The sequence below is a fragment of the Cydia amplana genome, chromosome 6 (assembly GCF_948474715.1).
Source record: "Cydia amplana chromosome 6, ilCydAmpl1.1, whole genome shotgun sequence".
Lineage (NCBI taxonomy): Eukaryota > Metazoa > Arthropoda > Insecta > Lepidoptera > Tortricidae > Cydia > Cydia amplana.
Window position 1 is genome coordinate 4358894 of NC_086074.1, and position 26354 is coordinate 4385247.

The 26354-nt window shown below is 38.1% G+C and overlaps 1 protein-coding gene across 2 annotated transcripts in view; it reads left to right on the forward strand.

The window, feature by feature from the left end:
* Positions 1-26354, forward strand: part of LOC134648681 (cell adhesion molecule DSCAM-like) — a 68966-nt gene that overhangs the window by 37871 nt on the left and 4741 nt on the right. The window contains exons 2-8 of one of the 2 annotated variants that reach the window (XM_063503182.1): positions 9309-9380; positions 13897-14323; positions 14927-15038; positions 16648-16730; positions 17367-17503; positions 20117-20297; positions 20908-21059. In XM_063503182.1, coding sequence (XP_063359252.1) covers positions 9320-9380; positions 13897-14323; positions 14927-15038; positions 16648-16730; positions 17367-17503; positions 20117-20297; positions 20908-21059 — 1153 coding nt within the window. In that variant the 5' untranslated portion in view covers positions 9309-9319. The remainder of the gene's footprint in view (positions 1-9308; positions 9381-13896; positions 14324-14926; positions 15039-16647; positions 16731-17366; positions 17504-20116; positions 20298-20907; positions 21060-26354) is intronic. The other variant, XM_063503183.1, reaches the window with a different exon arrangement.

The following is a 26354-nucleotide window of genomic DNA, read 5'->3' on the forward strand; positions in this document are numbered from 1 at the left end:
TAATTTGAATTTGACATGTAGAAAAAGTATTTTATTCCTTGTTATAAAACGAAATGGAAATATGTGTTCAATTACATACAACACTACAAGCATCTTATCATGGTAGCCATGAGCATAAATGTGGGATTTTCAGTGGAACTGTTAAGTCATTTAAGTATTCTAAATTAAATTTGGGTTGTTCTGTTTAATGTTGTATATTTCTCTTTTTGTTATATGACTGTAAATTATTATTTTATTCAGAAATACCAATGAATGTTGTAAAAATAAGTTAGTAAAGTAAAGTAAGCAAACAAAATCCAACAGATACCGGTAATAGTTTAAATAGTTTGCGCCACCTTTTAATGAATATTGTGCCTGTATTTTCAATATTTATTTATTGACGCATCATCGACAAATGCAATAAAATCCCCCCAGTTTGTCAAAGGTAAACTCGTTTCCAATATTTCGTTTTGAGTCCGGCGTGATGAAACGCACGTCGCGTTGGATCTGCCGAAAAACAACCGCTTTCATCGTAAAACAAACCATGTCATTGAACAAAGCTTGTCACGTATTCATATAAACAGGGAGTATGTAGAAATGCGAGTCAAAGTCTTGCTATGAGGGTTCCCTTATATTTTAAAAGGATATTTTCAAGTTAAATATTTAACTAACTTTGATAGATGAACAAGAAAAAACGAATATGGCCAATAGAAAAGAAATTAATTAGAAACACTCATGATGATATTATGACACATGTGAGATGTAATTTAAAGCCTGACCTGTAATGTATGATGATCATGCATGGTCAAGAGGGCGCTGTTATTATCATGTATAAAGTACCTACTGACAGTACAGTATTATTAATACTATTACTTATTCTGTGGTTCAGTATAGTATGAGATTAGTTCCAATTAAATTCCGCAACATGGCGCGTGATCACAATATTACTGGTCAGGCTTTACATTACTTTTGCACGACGCCAAGAAATTAATTTTGACGATTATGAAAATATACATAGTAATTGTACTGTCTAAAACCTACCTACAACTATTCAAACAATACAGCCTCCTTAAAGGATAGATAGATATATGGACGATTTAGGTTAGTGTGTTCGGAAAGAGAAGAGTCGTGGAATGTATTGGGCCCCATACATTTCACGACTCTTCTCTTTCCGCGCAGACTCTATTGAGTAGCTTAGTAATAAGATCATTTAGACGCTGAGAGAAATGTCTAAAAACGATTGCTATAATTAAGAAAAAAAAAAGATAATTTTTACACGGTTGATTTTTGGAACCCTAAAAAAGCGTAGGTAACAAAAACAAACAGCCAAACTTACGTGCCCTATTAAAAATGTACCAAATTTAACCTTCCCCAGCAATAACTCTAAATTACTGCTCAAGTTGAGTTCGCGCCATCACGCTGCGACAAACTCGGTTAATATTTTATTCAAAACATTCTTATCCTCTGAGACTGCCGAAGCATTAGTTTTATCCTTAGACCTTCGACCATAAGCTACCGCCTCTAGACTCCGCACGCAGCGTTTATTAAAATTCGTTGAGACCACACATAAGCGCTTGAAAACTTGTATTGTGAGTATGTAGGTACAGTCAGTACCCAATGGATACTAATTTTTTTAGATTTATGATTTTGATCATATATCTATACAGAAGCACGAGTTTGTATGAGTAACGGAATGGAAGGAACGAAAAAAGTGTGTATTTTGAGTTTAAATAACATATAAATATTCCCAAATCTAAAAAAAATATACAAATCTATGTAATATGTAATAACTATGTTATGTAATTTAATTGAATAATTCAATGCTTAAATTGTTATGTTATACAGGGTGACCTTAGCTATTGGACAAACCCTGAAATCCCATGGTGGGTTACTTCTCAGAAATGCTCTAACGTTATTTTTTTTATAATTAGAACAAAAGAAAAAAGAATTAAACAAAAGTTATTTCCAATAATCGACAACAAAAAGAAACATACTGTATTAATCATTGCCAGTGCTTTTGACAATTTGTTCGAAAATGTGCGGCAATGATGACATTTGTCAAAGGCAGAATCTTATTAGTGTCATAAATAAAAAAGATAATCGAAAAGGTTGAGGAAGGTTTCATACTATTTATTTATTACCTCAGGAGCTACTAACACATACAGGTTGCTCCAAAGTAAAAAATCGTAATTTGTTAATTTCTTCGTAACCGCTACGCCGATTGTTATGATACTTTGTATACTGATTCTAAATACCCTAATGCATATGTAGGTACATTTCGGCTTTGTCCAATGGCTAGGGACACCCTGTATAAGAACTGAATAATGCTTATGTAATATTTAAAATATTATTAATAAATATCTATGTCTATTAACTCACATTTATAGACGGGTCTAACGCGAAATTTATTCAATTACCTTTATTTACCGATGTTTCGACACAGGTTTCACTGGTCATGGTCGCGGCTAACTGATGTCCCAGCATAATGTCAAAACGAGATTTGTGCAACTACCCGACGAAAAGTGTATGAAAAAGTTTGGGGTAGACATCACATTTTCAAACCACCCACTACACATAATGTTAATTATTGTCAATAGTCCGACACGCAACACTCACAATATCCACGCACGTCGGTAAATAAAGGTAATTGAATAAATTTCGCGTTAGACCCGTCTATAAATGTGAGTTAATATGTGTTCAAAACGCGAAGGTTTTAAATATTATATCTATGTCTATGACTATAAAATGGCATCTGTGGGGTATGATCTGTGCCTTCGACGAAGTAAAGCGAATTACAGAAGGCCGGCCGATTAGGAAGGGTCGGCGAATCCGTGCAGATGGGTGAAGGGCTAATTCCCCGCTTATCGCAACACACCATTACCCGACCACGACACTGGGCAGAAAGAGATGGATATAGTATTTACATTTTGTTTCTAAATTAAATTTTGTTATGTTGTCAAGGCAAATAACTTAAGACTCTTAAGAGTCACACGATCGAAGTGACGCTCTCATGAGTACATAGTAAGTCAAGATTTTACGTACAAAACTTTTATAAGTACGCTCTATTTTATGTTTAATTAATGCCGCATAAAGTAGAAATATGTTTCTAGGGATCCGTACCTCAAAAGGAAAAAATCGGAACCCTTACAGGATCACTCGTGTGTCTGGCTGTCCGTCTGTCACAAGTGTCACAACCTATTTTCCTGGAAACTATTACTGGACCAATTAAGTTGAAATTTGGTACACATGTGTAAAAATTTATTTACGACATTCATGGTCACCCTCTTTGTTTTATCCATAACAAGTGCCAAATTGAATGTCATCGGAGTCTAGTTACTTTTGAAAAATCGTATCTCACTCAAGTGTGACATTTTATTTTCTTCATACTCAAAGTGCTGTCATAACGGTTAAAAAGGTTTTATCTTTGTTAATTAAATGTTGTAGGATATCCATGATTGTAGATAATTAAATTTTTCCTTACCAAAAAGTATAACAACAGAAAAAAAAAGCGGCCAAGTGCGAGTCGGACTCGCCCATGAAGGGTTCCGTATTTAGGCGATTTAAGACGTATAAAAAAAAAACTACTTACTAGATCTCGTTCAAACCAATTTTCGGTGGAAGTTTACATGGTAATGTACATCATATATTTTTTTTAGTTTTATCATTCTCTTATTTTAGAAGTTACAGGGGGGGGACACACATTTTACCACTTTGGAAGTGTCTCTCGCGCAAACTATTCAGTTTAGAAAAAAATGATATTAGAAACCTCAATATCATTTTTGAAGACCTATCCATAGATACTCCACACGTATGGGTTTGATGAAAAAAATTTTTTTGAGTTTCAGTTCGAAGTATGGGGAACCCCAAAAATTATTGTTTTGTTTTCTATTTTTGTGTGAAAATCTTAATGCGGTTCACAGAATACATCTACTTACCAAGTTTCAACAGTATAGTTCTTATAGTTTCGGAGAAAAGTGGCTGTAACATACGGACGGACAGACAGACGGACAGACGGACAGACGGACAGACGGACAGACAGACAGACAGACAGACAGACAGACAGACAGACATGACGAATCTATAAGGGTTCCGTTTTTTGCCATTTGGCTACGGAACCCTAAAAACGTGATTGTTTTACTTAAATATTGTGGTGAATGATTCTTCTACATGTACTGATTATGTAGCCTTAGTCCTGCTCACGTCTCATGAATCACCCTGTATATCAATTGAAAGAGCTCATTTTGAGAATTTCAAATATATTTTTTTATAATTATAAAATACATAGGTTAGAAGTTATTTAAGAAAATAGCCAAACAATTACCATCTCCTCCCCCACTTTATCTCCGAAACTATTTCATATAAAATTTGAAAAAAATAGGTGCGCAAATTAGTTTTTTACATATTGTACTTAGATTACAGGAAAAAATGTGCACAGTCAAGCGTGAATCGGACTTAATGTACGGAACCCTTGGAACGCGAGTCCGTCTCGCACTTGGCCGGTTTTTAACTCTAACTCAAAAATGCTCAGCCAACTATTTGTACACAAAAACATCGCTCATATATACTTACTCTTGCTTTACTCATGAGGGGCTCAGGCTCAGGGCGAGCTCCCTGTCTATAAGTATATTGCATGTAATGCTACTTTGAAAGTAGGTACAATTTCATAAAATACGATGTATCTCTGAAACCACCCAACTTAAATCCTTATTCTAAAAATGCATCCGAATAGTTACAACGAAGTAAACACATCGTAGAACTACGAATAAGATACATGGTATTAATAACGTTTAAATCTAGGTCAGGATGATAGATCTACCTAGTCTGAGCAAGATGAATGTGCTTGAATAGTATCTGGTTATTTCGCGGCAACGGATTTCCAAAATCCAATAATACCAGACCACTGGTTTGGAATTACCTTAAAATAAATTAAATTACAGACATTCATGGATACAAAATAAAAAACCGCAAGACTGTTTAGGCAGCCTGACTGAGCTGCCACCATAAATTTAGAGGTGCGTAAGCCGCAATGTTGGAACCTCTAGCTGCCAGAATCATGTGAATATGATCTCGTAAGAGACCATTTTTTGAGGTTCCCCGTTTGTACGAAAATTATGTTTTAGTCAAAAAATCACTCTAATACTCTAATTTTATAATATAGAAATATTTTACAATTAGTAAATCCAAATACAAGAAATACTATTTGCACTGAAAGAAAAAAATACGTTTTTTTATTCAACTAGAAATATAACAGATGTAGGAAGGGCTATATTACTAAGGAAAGCAACACAGCTCGACCAATGTGTTTCGAGCCCATGCATGCAGAAGTGCTGGACAGGACAACATGATTTGGACGTTTTTTAAAAGTTCATAGTTTTACAACAATAAAAGTCTCACGCAATGTTATTATTCGATCAAAATAAACTTGATTAAACATTACTATTATAACCCAGAAACCTCTAAATTGCGAAACTAAATGTGGCGCGCGGTAAAAACCCCAAAAAGAGCGCGCCCTGTGACGTCACATCACATATACGACTGCGCCAAAATGTATACAAAAGGATACAATACAATACAAATACTCTTTATTGCACACCTCAATGAAAGAAAACGATACAAAAAGAAAACAGAAACACAAGCAGAGGTAAACAACAGGTAGGATCATGGAAAAAAAAATACAGTACATATGGGGCTACTTTTCCGCACTAGTGCGTAAAATAGCACTTTTCGTGCGATGTCGAATCTTTAAAGTGCCATATGTACTGTAAAACGTTGTTCGATACACGTGCGAATAGGTAATTCGCAACTCGTGTCGATTCAAAACACTCCCTTCGGTCGTATTTTAATTTATCGCCTCTTTTTCGCACTTGTATCGAAAATAACTATTTTGTTATTCACGTAAAACACGTTTTATAACATAAGAGATCATGAAACACGTTCAACAACACAAAAAAAAACAATTACCTACATAATAATGAACTTTATTAATGATACAGGCACACTTTATTCTGTTCAAGTCGGTATAAAGTTAGCTTAGATAGACTGTAGGTATCTACCCTTTTTTCATCGTCTTGGTGGCAAAGGAAAAACACGTTTTGTTTTCCCTTCCATTTCATAATTGTACAAATATGTCTCTTGTCGTAAACGACACACGAGGAAGATATCAACAGGATAAGTTATTGTTTCTGTATAAACACCTTCCTTATATTATGTTTCCTTTGCGAGTTTATCGTACCCGTATATTCTGCTAAATTAAAAGGGGTTTTTGTTACGAAAAACATCGCTAATGTACGAAACATTGCTCACGAATAATAGGGGTTTGTGAACGACAAACAACAAATATTACAAAATATGTGTATATCTACAATCACCTGCAACAATATAAATAATAATAATAATATTCTGGCTTCCGCTCAAAATGGATGTAGGGTTGGGTCCCGTGGTACTAAAGAGCTCCTCCTCATAGACATGACCATCTGCCAACAAGTCCGGCGGAACAGGGGTGCCCTCTCAGTCGCTTGGATTGACTATAAGAAGGCCTATGATTCGGTACCTCATTCATGGCTGGGGAGGGTCTTAGAGCTTTATAAAGTTGATGCAGCTTTGAGAGCCTTCCTAAGCGCGTGTATGAGGCAGTGGACCACAGTCCTTCGTCAACCAGGAGGCGGAGATGACCGCCCTGGCCCGCAGGATTTTATAAGGATTGAGCGAGGAATCTTTCAGGGCGACAGTCTGAGTCCCCTGTGGTTCTGCCTAGCTTTGAATCCCCTCAGCACCCTGCTGAAGGATTTGGGACTAGGTTGCCGGCTCCGGAGTGGGGGTGAAGTCATTTCTCACCTTCTGTACAAGGATGACCTCAAATTATTTGCACCAAATAGCCGAGACTTGTTGGAGCTACTGAAAACCACCGACGTCTTCAGTAGTGCCATCAACATGGAGTTTGGTGTCGATAAATGTGTGGTTATGCATGTACAGCGGGGGAGGGTTGTAAATTCAACAAATTTACAACCTTCTGAGACAATGTCTTTCAGATCTATCCCTGAGTCAGAAACCTATAAATACCTTGGTATGTCACAGTCGTTGGGTATTGAGGACGAGGGTATTAGACGGTCGGTGAAGGAGCGCTTTTTCAGTCGGCTCACAAAAGTCCTTAACAGTCTTTTGTCAGGAGGCAACAAAGTGCGCGCCTTCAACGCCTGGGTAATGCCCCTGCTCACATACTCCTTTGGCATACTAAGGTGGACTCAGACCGAGCTGGATGCCCTGGATCGGAGGGTCCGATCACTGCTCACCGCGCATCGCATGCTACACCCACGCTCGTCAGTTATGAGATTGTACATCCCACGGAAATGTGGAGGCCGAGGCTTCCTAAACGCCAAGGATCTCCACAACCGCGAGGTGTACAATCTCAGGAATTATTTCCTTAACAACGACTGTGGGATGCATCGTGATGTGGTGGCAGTAGACAGGAACCTCACACCGCTCTCCTTGGCAAACGAGAACTGGCGCAAACCTGTGGTACTAAGTACTGCGGATCGCAAGGCGGCATGGGAGAGTAAGGTGCTACACGGGCGGTTCTACAAGGCCCTCACGGGACCCGATGTGGACCTGCTCGCGTCGGTGAACTGGTTACGATTCGGGGACCTCTTCGGAGAAACCGAGGGTTTTGCCTGTGCAATTGCGGACGAAGTAATGATGACGAACAACTATCGGAAATATATCCTGAAGGACGGTACGGTCGACATTTGTCGGGCATGCCGTCGTCCCGGAGAGTCACTCAGGCATATCATCTCCGGTTGTTCTCATCTTGCTAACGGCGAGTACTTGCACAGACATAATCTCGTAGCCAGGATTATACATCAGCAGCTTGCTCTTCTATACGGCCTTGTGGACCGCGAAGTACCGTACTACAAGTATTCACCTGCGCCAGTTCTCGAGAATGGTCGTGCCACGCTCTATTGGGATCGATCTGTCATCACTGACAGGACTATTGTAGCCAATAAGCCTGACATTGTGATAATAGATCGATCGCAACGCCGGGCCGTGCTCGTTGACATCACCATCCCCCATGATGAGAATCTCGTGAAAGCCGAGAAGGACAAGTCCAGCAAGTACCTAGACTTGGCTCACGAGATAACCGCCATGTGGGATGTTGATTCGACGATCATTGTCCCGATAGTCGTTTCAGTAAACGGTCTAATAGCGAAGAGTCTCGACCAACATCTTGAGAGACTCTCGCTAGGTGGTTGGATCAAGGGTCAGATGCAGAAGGCGGTGATCTTGGACACGGCGCGGATAGTCCGCCGGTTCCTCTCTCTGCAGCCCTGACCACCGGCAGCTTGGGCCTTGCCCCGCTGCTGGCGGCACCCTAGGTTAGGTTTTTTATAATATGTTTATAAGTATTTTGTATTGTTTTTGTAAGTGTTTTTGTATTTTATTTTTATATCCATATTATAAAATAACCTAACTTAAGACCAAAAATAAATAAAGAGAATAATAATTTGTAATAGGAATTTGTTGTGTAATAGGTATGTATATATATATATGTTACTCTTCGAAGCTCGCATAAATATGTGACACGCTTATGGCTCTACAAATAAGATCGTGTCAGATATTTTTGCGGCTTTCGTTATGTAACATATTATTGCAGGTGACTGTACATCAAGGACCTTCTAGTTTAGGAATTAGTTTAAGTCCTAGCCTAGTCGCTATAGTGGCCGTGCCTATGAAGGATGCGGTATTAAAAAAACAGCAGTTTTGGGCCCGATTCGGATTTTGAAATAGACATCTGTTAGATATTTTTTAGACGTCACCAAGATACGATAACGATATGTTTACGATCTAACCTGTCAAATTTGACATTTGCGCGATTCTTGAGATACTCGTGAACGATTTTCACAAGATATGGCTTAGAGATCCAATTCACATCTAATAGATATCTAACTCTATCTAACGTAAAAGTGACATTTGTTGCCCGAATTGCGCTGCTAAAGAGAACTAGTTGAAATCTAAACTATAACGTATCTAGAATGGATGGATAGTACGTGTCGTCTCTTGTGAATATCTTGAAGTTCGAATACGGCAGTTTGTTTAGAATAAATTTAAAAGTGAAATAATTACTGTCTTGGGTGAGACTTGAACTCATAGCCTCTAGATAGAGTTCAAGTATCACCCAAGACAGTAATTTTTTTCATTTTTAAATTTATTTAAGCTATTTTTTTTTTATCGGTCGCAGATTTTTTGTTATTAACCCGTCAACTCCCACGTGCCACTAGAATCAGTGTTATTAATATATTCACGTGTAGGTAATATGTATTGTCGCAGGGTATGAGGATGTAGCAGCATGAACGCGCCGGCAACTGCGGCGCTTGTTCTGGCCGCTCTAGCCGCTCTGCCTTGCCGAGGTAATCTTCTTTTAAAAATGGCTTTTAATTATTTTTTTTCGATGATTTAGCCAATTTCAAATGTGTGCTCGTCAAGCATGACGTTAGTTAGTTGTCCTGCCGGTCTAGCCAAGCTGACAATCGGTATCGTTTCGACAACGAAACGCCTTGTGTCTCTCTATCACTCCTCCATATTAGTGCGACAGTGACAGTTGCGTTTCGATTGCTACGGAGCGTAAGCGATTAGCACGTTGGCTACGCGGCCTGGCGGTCTAAGCCAAGATGACAATCGCTTGCGCTTCGCCATCGAATCGCTTTGTGTCTCTCTATCACTCTTCCATATTAGTGTGACAGTGACAGTTGCGGTTCGATTAGCGATTGGCAGGTTGTCTACGGGGCCCGGGGCCTGGGCATTTTCCACAAATCGAAAATTGTGCCTATTTTACGTGAAGCATGATGTTGTTCGGTAGTTACTTTTATATTTGATAAAATTGTTACCTAGCTGAACTTAACAAATAGCCACAATAATTACCGGGTGTTGACTAAAGAATGGTTTAAAGCGTTTCAAGTGCAATTTTTTCTTTAGTTGCAGACTTCCACTGTTAGGTCGCTGGATAATAAAGCTACTTATCAATATTACACTTTATCGCGTATTATGTCACGGTCACATAATAGTACTTGTTGAGTAAAATACGTATTTGTACAACAAGAGATCAAAGCTTGATATTTCTTCGAGTGCTTATTTTGAGCCCCGTGCAAGCGAAAGATTCTATACTCGCTACGCTCGTGAATCTAATTTAGAATCTTGAGCGTAGTAAGGGACTCAAAAGCGCACGAGATGTAAATAACTTTGATCTCGTGTAGTTCACAAAACTTTTCACCTCAGCAGTGAGAACATATTAGAAAACCCAAAAATGTATTCCTTCTGCATCACTTACCTATTCACTCATGTTTTCTTAAGATATACCAACAATTAAGTTTTCACCTCAGCAGCTCGAACAAGGGTACTTTGCTACTTAACCCTTATCTTGGCAAGGCTCAAAATATCTTAAATATAAATATTGTTTTAGTTTTTGGTCACCTATTGAGCATTCTAGACTATAAAAAAATAAGGAAAAAATTCCAAGGTTTTCCAGTTTCGGAAAATCATATGTATCATATTTGATACAATGCCAATCCCTCGACTAACCAGTTACCTACTTTTTAGAAGAAAAATTTGGATTATAATAAAAATAAAACATGTAGTGCAACAGAAATTATCATTTATTGCTTATTAAACGCAATCTAAAGCATAAGATGACTATTAAACCTGTAAAAAACAATTATATCCACGAATACCTGATCACATGGAAGAAAAATTTGATCCCGTAAAGTTTCAAAAAACTCGTAATTGTAAGTGTAATTATTTTTGAAAAGATGTGTCCCGCCGAGTTTGTTGCCGGTCCCATAATGGGATACCCTCCTCCAATTGAGGGGGAATTTAAATCTTCTCGGGGCAGAGGTGTAGGGTTGGAGCCGGTACCTAGCTTTATTTGACGTTCATAAGCGCATTGTAATTATGCCTACTTGAATAAACTATCTTTTATCTTTTTTATCTTTTTATCGTCAACAAAAAGTAGTCTAAAATAGGAAAAGTAAACAAATAAATAAAACTTTAAAAAAATATTTTTTTTTTACTTATGGGGCATTTTTGGGCATACACAAAAATTTCCGCGCTACGAGCTACGGCGTAGAAATAATGCTACAGCGTACGAATATACAGTTAAAAAACATCTAGTTCTTTAAAAAAATCAAAGTTCACTAACTAAATAATACGAGAACTAATATGACATATTTGAAACATGTTTTGTAACCCCACAAATATAAAAAAATATTTAAAAACATGTAAACCTACTTTGATGAAAACTTGGCAATGTATTAAATGTAATACAATCCTTTTGACATGTACATTTCTGAGTTCTTGGCAATGTATCAAATGTTATACATAACAGTTTCATGTAAGATTCTGTGTATTAAATGTTTTAAAATTCGACCGCAATGGAAATATTTATACACCAACAAATAGGTAATGCATCAAAATATAGATTATGGGAAAATACATATTAATCTAATAAATAAGTGCAAAACTTCCAATACAAAACGATATTTGTTGTTTCCGCGGCGCCATGTTGATTATTACTAATTAATTTACAATGACACTTGTCTCTATTATTTTTTTCTATAATAAAGGAGGGTAGCTCGACATATTTATAGCAGAATAATTTTGTTAGGTAATAAAGTTAACCTGCTAGATTTTTTAAAGTTCCATGTATCACGGGTGTTACAATGCCAAGATAAGGGGTAGCAAAGTACCCTTGTTCGAGCTGCTGAGGTGAAAAGTATATTATGTAATACTTACTCATCACTCAATTACCTCTTGGTTAAAACAACGCACAACGCAACGTGACGCAACTAACTAACATTGTAATCAACTCTGGATGGAGCATGCCTCATAAAATCTGATGTCGATATTAAATAGGTACAGACATTATTATGTAGGTATACACTTTTAAACTTTAATCCTATTTTACGTGCTCATTCGTGCCAGCGGCAAAGGTAAAATATAACTACTTAATACAATTGTCAATGCGTTGGTGCATGCATTCCAAGTATTTTAATGTCCACAAGTCTGATATAAATTTAGGTACCTGTATTTTGTGACAAAGGCAAATGTTTCAATTATTTTGAGCACTTTAGCCGTTTACGCTAAACGGCTAAAGTGCTCAAAATAACTCAGTTTTATTATGTACAAGCAAATCAATATATTTCGATATGTATTTAAATTATCCCCTTTCATATCATAAATGCAAAAGTAAAGCGTCATTCTACGGAATTTGCTAACTATGTAAACAAACCGCCATATTACAAATTTAATTGTCTCTAAATGTCTACTAGTGACTTTTGTTTACATAGTTACCAAGTTCCATAGAATGACACTTTAACTAGGTATACTATGCCTGTCTGTCCGTTACCTCTTCACGCTTAATCCCTTGAACCGATTTAGATGATATGAGATAGTTGAGGCTGTGAGGAGACACTCCCGACTTCGGGCAAACTCGGCTCCGTTCGGCTCAGCATTGCTCCGAGGTCCCTTTCTGTGCACGACCACAGATAAGATAATGGCTTGAATTTTGACGACCCTAAATAGCCGAAAGGGATAGGGCTATAAGTTAGAAAGGGATATCATGATTCGAACCTGAATCGCTGTCAAACTTCGGTTTTGTGGGCAGTGTCATTTTGTACGGTACGGTACTACCTATTACTTATTCCACCACAGTTGAGGCCTGGAGAAAAGCATAATAGGGTAGTTTCTACTAGCAGCATCATTCCACGCAGAAGAATTCACGGGTGAACTATAATTATACACCCGAAATCTGAACCGAATTAATCTTCAACGAATTCCCTTCACTCTTCAAACTCTAAAACACAAAAGGCTGCAAATGACTGGCCATTATTAAATATTTTCCTTTATAACAGAAAAAGACTCTCAAAAATAAATTTGATAAGCGGAGAGCCCTCAGCTGGTGTTTCTTAAGTGTCGTTTTCATCTAAATTAATTCAGCGGGAGATTTTATACAAAATGTCCGCAAGGAAAAGGCCTTGATAGGATATTAATCTCTAGGTTTGTTTCGATGATGTTTAATCAGAGGGTTAGAATACAACTTCGGTATGAAGCGGCCCTAATGCTCCTTAATTACATGTATCTACATTTTACATTTGAGTCTGACCCTTTTACATTTGTTCTAAATTGCTTTGATTACATTTGTTAGCTTTTAATTTCCTCTTGGATGTTTAACTTTCAATTCGTCGTGTATTAAGCGTATATTATTATGATGTATTAGGATCTAAGTAGGTGTGTAGGTATGTTTAAAGATAATACTCGTACATGTTTATTTTTAAATGTTTGAGCACTTGTAAAATAAATATTGGTTCATATAAGAAACGGTATATTTGGTTATTTACACCGATAAATTCTACTAAACAAAAACACTACAAAACTTTACAGCTATTTAACAAATTGGTATTTATATTTCATAGTTAAAAATTTTTGTTCTAAATCTTGTGCGCGCGCTCCGTGAAATTGCTACCCACAGAGAATTTCCGACGATATACTTTTGTTCGAACTTTGGACCCTGTGAAGTATGAGTTCCAATTTCTCTTTTTAAATATTTTCAGCGAGTAGCAAACTAATATCGATCAACTCGTGTCCCGAGCTTAATCCATGCCCACTTAATAGTTATATTGAGATCTTGTTGAGTCCTTATTTATATATGAAAATTGAGACCTAAATGTAGCTGTTGTGTGGGCAACCACAAAAAGAAATTGAGTTTCATTTATTTGTACCTATAAATAAATTAAAGTGTACAGTCAATAACATACTATCATAGTAAAAATGTTGATCAGAATTCCCGTTTTACTGAGTGTATCAACTCTCAGTGAAATAACAGAATAAGATGCCAGCGTTGTTAAACACTGAATTTCATATTTTTATTTACAGGCACCGACGCAGACTCTTCTTCAAATAGCTCGAACACTCAGAACCGAACAGAGAGTTCGCAACCTACCATTAATATAGTTTACCAAATGCTTCACACGCCAGACGTACTCAACCAGACGATATCCAAGACAAACCCTTCCAACTTACCTAGTTATAAAGACAGTATAAATCGTACATGTTGCCATGAAGGCGACAGTAATAATTTTAAAGGTGCTCAATTTGTATATAATGCGTTAGATAAAAGGAATAAAAAAAGAGCTGTGAGTGTGATAAATGCGGATCTAGAGACGACGACGATTGTCATGCCGAGTCCGCCTCTTATGACTGAGCGACGTCATAGAAAACATGGCGAGACCGGTTCAAGCGCACCGCTTTTAAACTACATCTTCGATACATACTCCAACACGCATCACCACAAAAACGATAGGTAAGTGCGCAATCAATCAATCATGACAGTGATATATTATGCGAAAATTTATGTCGATCTCTATCATAAATACTGCATAGGTATTTAAATTAAATTTCTGCCAGCTCTGGCAAATCTCTGTTTGCGAATCCTTTGATTATTTAGCCAATAATAACAGTAATTTAATTAGGACATTATTTACTTGAGTTTGGAGAATTTGCGTACGAATGATATTAGCTAAATTAAATTTTAAATTGTTGGAATTGCAAAAAAATTCGTAATAATAAAAATGTGTGTGTTTAATTTGGTTTTAGAAATGAAACTCGAATACTTTTCCTTTGGGAATACACAGTAGAATTGATCGTTTGCAATTAAAAATAAGTAGATAACACTAATTATAAGCATACATGTAGATATTGGAAAATATATACTGGCTTAATCCATAATTTAACATCAAAAATGGTTTCAAAAAACTTATAAGGTGAAGGGGGGCAATTTCGACTTTGGGAAATTTCAACTACTTAATCGAAATATATTCCATGTTTTACATTATAAAATCCAGATAGCGAATATATCTTTTTAATTGCACTTTATTGATTAACATTATTTTCTATTCATGCTTAGCAGACCTGGGAACGGGAACGGTATCTACACAGCCGCCGCCCCAGAAATAGAGGCCCTTGTGGGGTCCACTGCCAACCTGGATTGCAAAGTTGACGCTTTGCACGACAAAGTGGTAAATATTTTGACTGTCATGAGTCATACCACAGAATAAATAATAGTACTAGGTACAGAAGACTCACTCTCTAACAAAACGCGTCAGTTACGATCAGCACAGATATGGCCGCTAGGTGGCGACAGCGCCACGCGCGGCTTATGGCTAGCCACCAAAATTGGTGTGGAACGGATGTGCTTTTACCTACCTGTTGCAAAGCGACGAAATCGCGGAGTGAGCCACGCCTGGGCATACTAACTTTATACGGTAGAACTCATGACTGACTTCCCGATTCGAACTCTAAGATACGTCAATTAATAGATCTAGAAACGATATGGATAAGCAGTGTCAGTGACAAAAGTGACGTTTTTGTTTGAAGAAATAGATTTGACACTAACATATCTAATCCATATCGTTTCTAGATCTATTATTTTACGTATCTTAAAGTTCGAATCGGGCCGTCACGCGCGAGCGTATATTTTGCGGTGTGCGGGCAACGTGAACCTCAGTGTTGTTAAGGCTTCAGTATTTGAAACTGAAGACTAGGCACTCCGAATCATGGCACACGAGTGCTTCTAAATACCTAACTTAAACCCTTATTCATTTTCCCGGTATTCCGTAGTTTGCCAAGGCTCATGAAAGCTTGGGGTTCGCTCGGCAACTAAATAACTAATTTAATTTAATTTAATTCGTCTAATAGGTAGTCAAGAAAACTGAGAGTGGATCTGATAAATGTTTGAAACAAGTAATTGTATAGAGTCCGCCTAAACTAACCGATTTGAATAGAACATAGTGAGGGACTGTCATATTTTCATAGAAATTTGTCATTATTGATGACATCATCACACTTTGTCATTGCAAATGCCATTGCCTTAATCCGACTGCAACATCCCCTTCCCTTGCGATTTCTTGATACCTATGCTTTGCAGTGAAAGTTAAATCCATCATTGCACTTGTAAGTTTTACTTACGTAAGTAGAGACAGATATGAATATCGCTATCTCATTCTAACAAATAGCTTTATCCCTACTTACGTAAGCTTGTAAAACTTACAAGTGGATGTCAGGCCTTACGTACGTCAGCTGCAGAGAAATGGTACCCCCTCTGAATGGAAGTTTGTATGCAAAGCTAACAGTATTGCTGACTGTACGTGGTAGCGTTAACCTATTATGCTTAAAGTCTATAGACACATTTATTTAACCTCAACAATTTTGTACAGTTCTTCGAACTAATCTGAATGTAATCTTCATTTACCCCTAAAGTTAATAAAATATTTCTAAACACTATTTAACAAAGGTCTCAATTATTTAGCTACGGTATACGATGTGCATACATAATGTAACCTTGCATTAATTAGATTTGATACGTTCAACTTTCGTTAGCCACCCTAAGTTAAAATAAATTGTAGGTAGGTATAACATTTATATAAGGTCAAAGAAGCCTAATTCGTCTGCAGTTATTTACACATATCGTATTTTTCAACCGTCGTCTATAGAGCGACATCTGTTATTGACTACTGGTACTATATATACCAGCCTTGTGTCAAGTCAGCAATCGCGTACTGGTGTTCGAATGGACGAATATGCTTGTGTATGGAATTTTGACCGCACTGACTATTAATTAATTTTTAGGTGTCCTGGGTACGCAGAAAAAACGACCAAGAACCTATGGAACTACTAACCACGGGTACACAACAATACACAGCTGACGACAGGTAATACAACCTATAACTATAATAAAAAAAAATTATTTGAGCCTATATACGTCCCACTGCTGGGCACAGGCCTCCTCTCATGCGCGAGAGGGCTTGGGCTATAGTCCCCACGCTAGCCCAATGCGGGTTGGGACCTATAACTAAATATAACAATTTACTTCTAAAAATATGCTCCAGATGTTTTTTTAGTTGTTAATTTAAAAACCAGGGATAATCTTAAACAGTACCTAATTACTTGGGATCCCCTGAGAAATCCAGTCAGCCATAATCTACGAATAGAAGTTATAAATGTTCATGTTTATTTAAGCATGTCGTTTAAAAAAATACCGCAACTTGGATACAATCGAAAGGAGCGGCTTTTCGGCGGCGAGTTCGTGTGATTCTTAACAATCTATCTATACGATGTCTATGACAGACAGAGGGGCTGACGGGAAAACCGAAATCGCGGGGATGTTTCTCTTTTACTCCAATGAAGGCGTAATTAGAGTGAAAGAGAAAAATGTCCGCAATTTGCGAACTTCGATTTTCGCGGTTGTAGTCCAGTATAATTATACTACCATAATTATGCTACCGGCCTTTGGTAATTCTTATGAACGCTTAACTCTACAATAGTTTACAAGTAGCGCTTTTCTGCAGGTACTCGGCCCGTTTCATCCCTCCAGACATATGGAGGCTACAGGTGAAGGAGGTCCGGCCGACTGACGCAGCCTTTTACGACTGCCAGTTGTCGGCGCACCCTCCCCGAACCGCACGTGTCACGCTGCGGGTACCGGGTGAGTATAATGAATGCCAAAATAATTGAAGCTATATGTAAAGATGCGGCCTACTGACGCAACCTTTTACGACTGCCAGTTGTCGGCGCACCCTCCCCGAACCGCACGTGTCACGCTGCGGGTACCGGGTGAGTATAATAATTTCCAGAATAATTGAAGCTATATGTAAAGGTGCGGCCTACTGACGCAGCCTTTTACGACTGCCAGTTGTCGGCGCACCCTCCCCGAACCGCACGTGTCACTCTGCGGGTACCGGGTGAGTATAATGATTGCCACAGAATAATTGAAGCTATGTGTAAAGGTTCGGCCTACTGAGGCAGCCTTTTACGACTGCCAGTTGTCGGCGCACCCTCCCCGAACCGCACGTGTCACTCTGCGGGTACCGGGTGAGTTTAATTGTCGCCAGACTAAGGGCTCATTTAGACGGCGTGCGAACTCGATTTTAGTTACCATTGAGGGCCAATTCAGCCGACCGATCAAATATCGCAATGTAAGTAAACTCGCATGCGAGTTCTCGCACCGTCTAAATGAGACCTAATTGAGGCTATATGTGAAAAGGAGGTCTGGCTGACTGACGCAGCCTTTTACGACTGTCAGTTGTCAGGCTATCGTATGACACTGACAGAACCTTGTCGCTTTAGCTACTGGATACGTACATGACATGCGAACTGTAGGTCCGTCCGATTTGCCTATTAGAGTCACCCTATATGGGTTTCTTATTTCTAGACATTGGTGGTGCCTGCATAGGTTGTTTATCGTACCACCCCAGCGCACTGCTTTTTTTTCAAAGGATTTACTAAAGTGCATTTGCTTTCCACAGACCCAAGAATGATTTGTTTCTTTAGTGTCAAGACAATCCCTTAATACTTTACTTACAGAGAGAACTTAGAAATGCTTTCTAAATTTATTTCGAATTTAAATATGTATATTAACCAATATTTTTAGTGCTGTTTTCTAAACCATGCGGTAAAATAAAGCCACAGAAAACGCTAAGTACCAACGCTACCTATTCCTGGATCCCGCTCAGATCCAAATTTCCCTCCGGGTTCCGATATCACGGATAAACGTAGCCTATCGCCGTCCCGGGATCTTGGCAACAAACAAATTTAAAATCTGTTTTCAGGTTTAAAGTTACTCGATTAAACTTGTTTCTTAAACGTAATTTAACAGATTGTGAGAGTTAACGAAGTCTACATCGGTCTGTAAATATTTTAGGTTCGGTTTTAGATACCGCGGGGACTTTTTAACTAGAAATATATGACTTTTTAACAAGAAATAGCTGGTCTTGATGAATTTTATGACGAGGTAGGTACCTACTGTAATTATTAATCTATATTAAAGTGGGTATTAAATTTTTAATTAGGTATAATACAAATCATACAAATCATACTATTCGCCTGAGTTAAGTGATACTTAAAGGAAACAACAAGTTTAATATATGTATAGGTACAGTGGGCCAAGAAAGTGGTCTACCAGTTTTGACAAAAGTTTCTGCGAGATCTAACGATCGCTAAGGTTGACTTTTAACGTTGACGTTTAACGTAAATCGACCTTGTTGTCTCATGACCTTCAAACGAACCTCAACCGTAGGGTGGTAGACCACTTTCTTGGCCCACTGTACTTAGTAAAAAAAAAAACAATCACTGTTTTTACTTTTTTGTCGTCATACGAACTCTGTCCCGATATAGCTCCCGATAACGGAGCGAGATGACCTTTTTTATTCCGCTACAACGTAAAAAAAAAGATCAAACGAAAACTGTGAAATCGTTATCGAATTATAAAGGCTTGTTTTTGTCAGCGATCTAAAACTGGGTCAAGTACTCTTCAATCGTTCTATTCTCTTATTGTTAGCACAAAATAGAAATAAAAAGGTCCACTTTTACGAATTATCACAGATTGAAAGATCGTTTCTTTACGTTTCTTTAATACCTACCGTACCTACCGTTTACTTTTTTCTTGTATAAGACATATTAACGCTAAAAAAATACCATCTCAACATCACGTCGTCCATATCCTTTGCGCCTCAGAATAGGGGTAGGTATTTTTCCTGCCCAAGCAGTAACAATTAGTCAAGCGATTAAGATGTTTAAATTGATATAAGCACAGCTTTTTGTTCAAAGAGTAGAATGTGCAGCTCATTTCTAACACCTGGCTCGCATATCCACTTTTGCTGCTGACTGTAAATTCAAATTAGCCTCAGGATAAAACGAATTAGTTCAACAGCCACACGGCTTGATCTATGATAATTACTGCTACTAAATCTAGTACATTGCTTCAATTAATTCCGAGGACAGATTGCAGCCATAATGTCAATCGCTCCTGGCAACTAAGGAGGCGTCATCGAATATCACACGGTTATTAGATTCCGTAAATCAATCGTAAGTCAGTCCCACCGTATTGGAAAACTCATTCAATTCTTTACCGTATTTTTGCGCAACAAATTCTGGATTATAACTGCGAAAATAGAATTTCGCAATTTGGGGGAATTTTTCTCTGTCACTCTAATTACGCCTTCATTGGAGTAAAAGAGAAAGATCCCCGCAATTTGCGAAATTCTCTCGTAGTATCTCGCTTTATATAAAACTTGTATTGATCATTTTAATCATTCCACAGAAGTGTCGGTGCGTATAGTGGACGGTGCAGGCGCGAAGGTCTCCGAACAAGTGTGTGAGCTGGGTAGCACGGTGGCGCTGCGGTGTGAGGTGCGGGGGCTGAAAATGGAGGGGGGACCCTCCCTGCTATGGTTTCGGAGAGACACCCTGCTGAATGATGACACCACGAGGGGAGGAATCAGGTGAAGTTCTTCAAGTGATTGTGTGAACTGTGAAGTGGGTAGCCCTGTCGCGTTTCGGTTTGGTTCGGAATGTGGGACACCAGCGTGAATGATGATGCCACGAAGGGAGGAATCGGTAGGTTTGAGCAAGTGTGCAAATCACTGTGGAGTTGCGGGAGGCGAAATGATTGAAGATTAAGGGAGTACCGTTTCTGCTGCTCCGGTGAGACGTACTGCTTAATGATGATACAACAGAAGGTGGAATCAAGTAGGAGGTGACGCTTACGCCGCACAGCGTCGCACGGCATTCTATTTACGAGTATATCCGAGCATCGTTAATGATGGCGTAATCGCCATCGACAATAAGGTCCCTTTTCATAGATAACGTCACATATAAGTGTTTCAATAGTAATGAATTTTATACGTATGTAATAAACTGTCGTGTCCACTGTCCAGTCCACGGCTCCCTCCGAATGGAGTTCGGTCTGTATTATTTTACACGCTCTCAGGGGGATTTTTTCGATTGGAAAATTTATTTCTACATCCTCACGGAAATACTACTAACTGAACATGGCTCGACTTTATGTCTTGGAAATAAAATAACCTTAATTATATGTTTTTTTTAACACAGTGTTCGCACCGAATTCGGGCTGAACGGCGCGAACTCCGTGCTGCGCGTGGCGCGCGTGCGCGGCGACGACGCGGGCCGCTACACGTGCAGCGTTGCGCGTGCGCCGCCCCCCGCGCCGCCGCCCGCGCAGGTCATACTGCACGTCATCAAAGGTACAACATTCCTTTCACAATTACATCAAAAAAAGTATTTGACAAAATGAAACATCGACTTGAAAAGTATTGGGTGTCTTCACGCAATGGAGATGGTTTCTAAAACAAGCTTTGCTAGGCAGGAAATAGATTTTTTTCTCTTTCTTATAGCATGGAATCGTAGAACTCCACAATTAGCTCTTATCGAACTTCCTCATTAAAGGACCTTTGCTTTTTTTCTTGATTTTTTTTTCTTCGCTCCCAAACAGTGGCAAATGAAACTTTAGTTCTGATTTTTTTGCAAAACGAATGAATTTCGATGCATTCCTATTTACCACGTAGTAATTTATGTGGGAACGTAGTAATTCATTAAACTAAAACAGCATTATTCTAAATTCTGCTGAAATAGTGCCTACTACTAGTAGTAATTACCAATCAATATGAGTTTCAATTCAGGACTATCAATACAAATACCATCCATTGCATAAAATATCGACCTAATTTTACTTACAGAAGCATTTATCAATATTTATTCATGTGTGTTTCTGCGTATAGAAATTAAATTATAAATTAATCTCTCACGAGATACATTCCCTAATGAGATCTAGATCTATATAGGTAATTAAATCAAAGACAAACTCTAATTATATTAATATGATAGGTAGTAAAAGAGAGACATGGAGATAAGATGCAAAATTAGATATAAATAAAATAAATAAATAAATATTATAGGACATTCTTACACAGATTGACTATGTCCCACAGTAAGCTCAAGAAGGCTTGTGTTGTGGGTACTCAGACAACGATATATAATATATAAACACATATAGAAAACACCCAAGACTCAGGAACAAATATCTGTGCTCATCACACAAATAAATGCCCTTACTGGGATTCGAACCCAGGACCGCGGCTGAACAGGCAGGGTCACTACCAACTAGGCCAAACCAGTCGTCAACTAGGTGTAGGTATTAACCAAATAAATATAACTGTGCCCCTTTGTTCGATTTTTCTCGACTTTTTTTCTAAATTACAACGTTTAGGAACGTAAAAAAATCCATACATTGAAAAATTTAAACAAAGGAGAATAGGAGAATGTATTTTCTTATATCAAATTGCCTAGAAATATTTTATATTACTATGTTTATACCCAGAGAGAAATGGGAACTACGTTTGTATGCTAAGCAGTTACGTGGCTTCGTCCCCTTTCCTCTTAAACTGACTCACGAAATTACTAATCCAAGGCCGAATGAATCTTTTTCTCACCCCGTAATATTTGTCTGCCCGTTCACGTATTTTTGAGCAACTTTACTCATTTCATAAATTCGATCCGTAACGACGTTCTAAAACGTGCGGAGAATTTAGAATTTAAAAATGTGTAGGTATTCTCAATTGAAGGGATGTTTACAAAAACAACATAACTGACTACACTGGCTGACACCTGAAACGATTAACAATGTTCTTAAAAAAGCGTATTTAGGGGATTAATGACGTTTAAAAAAAACCACTTACTAGATCTCGTTCAAACCAATTTTCGGTGGAAGTTTGCATGGTAATGTACATCATATATTTTTTTAGTTTTATCATTCTCTTATTTTAGACACACATTTTACCACTTTGGAAGTGTCTCTCGCGCAAACTATTCAGTTTAGAAAAAAAAAAATATTAGAAACCTCAATATTATTTTTGAAGACCTATCCATAGACACCCCCACACGTATGGGTTTAATGAAAAAAAAAATTTGAGTTTCAGTTCTAAGTATAGGGAACCCCCAAAATTTATGGTTTTGTCTATTTTTCTGTGAAAATCTTAATGCGGTTCAGAGAATACATCTACTTACCAAGTTTCCACAGTATAGTTCTTATAGTTTCGGAAAAAAGTGGCTGTGACATACGGACGGACAGACAGACAGACATGACGAATCCATAAGGGTTCCGTTTTTGCCATTTGCCTACGGAACCCTAAAAAGTGTCAACCGCTCTAAGTTATTTTGTTGTTTCTGTAAACATCCCTTCAATTATTCTTGGACACAGACGAGTCGGAATCTGAGGCAAGCTAAATAGTTGAGTTGAGGTGAATGATTAAACACACAGCTACATAGAGTACTAATTTCAAAAACACTATTGAATGATCATTGAATGAATGAGTGAATGTGACTTAAACCACACCTCGGACACTGGCGATCAAATGTATGAAACAAACACGTTCTTACGCACACAGCCTAAGCTCGTGTAGGTGAACGCGTACCATGCTTGTGTGAGTGAGATAAGACATTGTAGGGTAACTGTGAGGTAACCGAGAGCGGATCTCAGCGGGTGGGCGGCACTTTCAACAGGAGGCAGGGAGCGTCCATACTGTATGCTAGTACTCTTTATTATACTGTGCTTAAACGCACGATATTATGTAGATGTAGATAAAACGGCGAGAATTTCCGTATCATGCTTAAATTGCATATTATACTGACTGACCCTCATGAGCGTTCGTCTCACACGAAAGACGTAGGCGATTGGAATAGGTCAGACAGGTTCATTTGCCTACAGGAGCCAGCCCCTTGATTGGACGTTACAAGCTCTTGAATGTAAACGTTCTTTTTAAAATATCGCCAGGGAAAAGTGTCATAATAAAACCTAATCTAAATATCCGGGAGATCATTATATTTAGCTGAAAATAACGCTGTATCGGATAGACCATGAGGACTATTCGAACTTTATAATCGTGTTATAAAACGGTTATGGATAATCTGTCAACAGTGACATTTTTGTTTGAAGAAATATCGGCATTGACAGCTGTACGGATATGATGGTCGTTCTTGTCTACGTGACAGCGTGATAAAACGGTATCCGTCACTTTCTTTCCCACGGTGTTAAACAGTGACAGTTATTTTATCACGTGGATAAAGATGGATAAAGCTATCCATAATAGGCTGGCTGATAGATCATATCCATAACCGTTTTATACAGCGTGTGTATTCCATACGGGCGTATATTTTAATAACGATTAGTATAGGACCTAAGGAGCTTAATTACATTGTTTTTTTTTTAGGAGATAAGATTTTTTTTTTCATACATAATAATTGAGCACGCAATGTATTGCGTCCACATCAATTAACGTACCTAGCTAATTGTCATATGATATGACGTTTATCACGTCAGTGTTTATTAATTTAAGTAACAAAATAAACCACAGTGGTGTTAATGTGTAATTATTGTAATTAATTGCAAATTCGGATCTCTGCCATCCCGTGCGGGAAACGGCGGATATTATTCAATAAAAGTCGAAAATAATTACTCATTACTTTATTGCATAGGTTTCTTAACTAATCACGTCGATTTACCCGCCTTAGGTACTTGTTTTCTACGTGACGGCCACGCAGTTCCATGCAAGTGATGCAGCGACGGTAAACAGACTCTCTTACACTTCTCATATTTGTTGCTCGTAATCTTTCAAATACTTCAGTTATTTTGTCTTTTAACTGCTCCACTGTTGTTCGAGGTTGAGCGTAGACTTCGTTCTTCACAGCCCCCCATAAGAAAAAGTCTAACGGTGTCAAATCAGCGAGCAGGCCACCGACGAGGACCAAACCGACCCATCCACTGGTCACCAAACATCAAGTTCAAAACCATTCTCACTCGAACCGATGAGTGTGCGGGAGCCCCATCTAGCTGAAACCAGGTGTTTCTGCGTTCTTCAGCCGGTAAAGTATTGACATATTCAGCCAGAGGTCCATTTAGCAGTTCAATAAATTTGTCACCGTTTAGATTACCGTCAATGAAGACAGGCCCAATAATGCGATCTCCATGTATCGCTCCCCAAACATTGACAGCCCATCGATACTGATGCCCTGTTTCCCTTAACAGGTGTGGATTTACCTGCGACCAGTAATGGCTGTTTCGTTGGTTCCAGACACCGTTTCTAGTGAACGTACTTTCGTCGGTCCAAATGATGTTTGATAAAAATCTGTCATCTGCTTGTTGTTGGTCACGTATCCACGTAGAAAACAATAATCGTGGCAAATAGTCCCTGTCCAACAAAGCGTGTGCTTTTAAAAATTTGAACGGGCGTTGCCTGTCCTTTTTCAAGATTTTGTGGACAGTCTTGTTGTTCACATTAAACAGTCGTCCCGCTTCTCTGGTGCTGCTCTCCGGGTGCAATGAGAAATATTGCAAAATGTTTTCCTCTACTCGTCCCGGCAGACGGTCATTACTTTGCTCTCCAATTGTTCTTCCAATGATAGGTAGACCATCTCGAATACGCTGAAGAGCATTGACGATTACTCGTGAGTTTCGCGGAGTTCGCCTGTTCGGAAATTGCTCTCTGTACAACTCTAAAGCTCTTCGGCCGCGTTGATGAGCTTCGCCGTAAATCAAAATCATATCAGCGAGTTCATTAGAAGAAAAATTCGACGGTCGCGGCATTTTCAACAATTATTTTTATCACTGACGGCAACATGACAAATTATGTCAGGAAAACAGAAACCAGAAATTGAATTTTTTTTATCAACCAAAAATCAAAAAGTTTTTATCTCTACTTAATACTTAAATTTAAATCAAAAAGTCAATTAGACAATTACTGGACTCCTTCGATGTTTATGTTGTAGTTTTATTCTAATAAAACCTTTCCGTTCACTTAAGGTTGAGGAGTAATAATGTTATCAAAACAGATAATGACATAAAGTGCTGACAAGCAACGTCAATCGTTTATTGATAAATGCGGGTTTCCATGCAGTTAAATACGTGAATTTATCAGAAATCTACTTCACTATTACTACTTGTTTGTAAAATTTAATGATGGATAAACTAATAAGTAGTTTGATTATTACTATTACTAAAGCCTTTCTTATACGAACAGTTAACATTTCATTTAACCATCATATGTGTATATATATTTCTACATGCATGTTCGTAAGGTCTTTTTGACCTAGGCCTCTTCCGAATCGCCTTTTTCTAATATATTTAAGTATTTGTCCAACATTCTCTTCCATTCTTGTCTATCTATTGCCCTTTCTTTCCAGTCTTTTCCTATTGTTTCTATTAGGTCTTTTTCCCATCTTGTTTTTGGTTTGCCCTTTTTTCTTTTACCAATTTTTGGATTCCAATTTGTTGCTACTTTTGTCCATCTGTTGTTTTTCATCCTGGCGATGTGCCCTGCCCAATTGTATTTTTGTTTCAGTATATGTATTGCCGCATCTATAAATCTTGTTCTTCTTCTTATCTCTGTGTTTCTAACTCTGTTTGATAATTTTATGTTAAGGACACTTCTCTCTATTGACCGTTGACATACTTGAATTCGTTTGATGATATCTCCTGTGAGTGACCA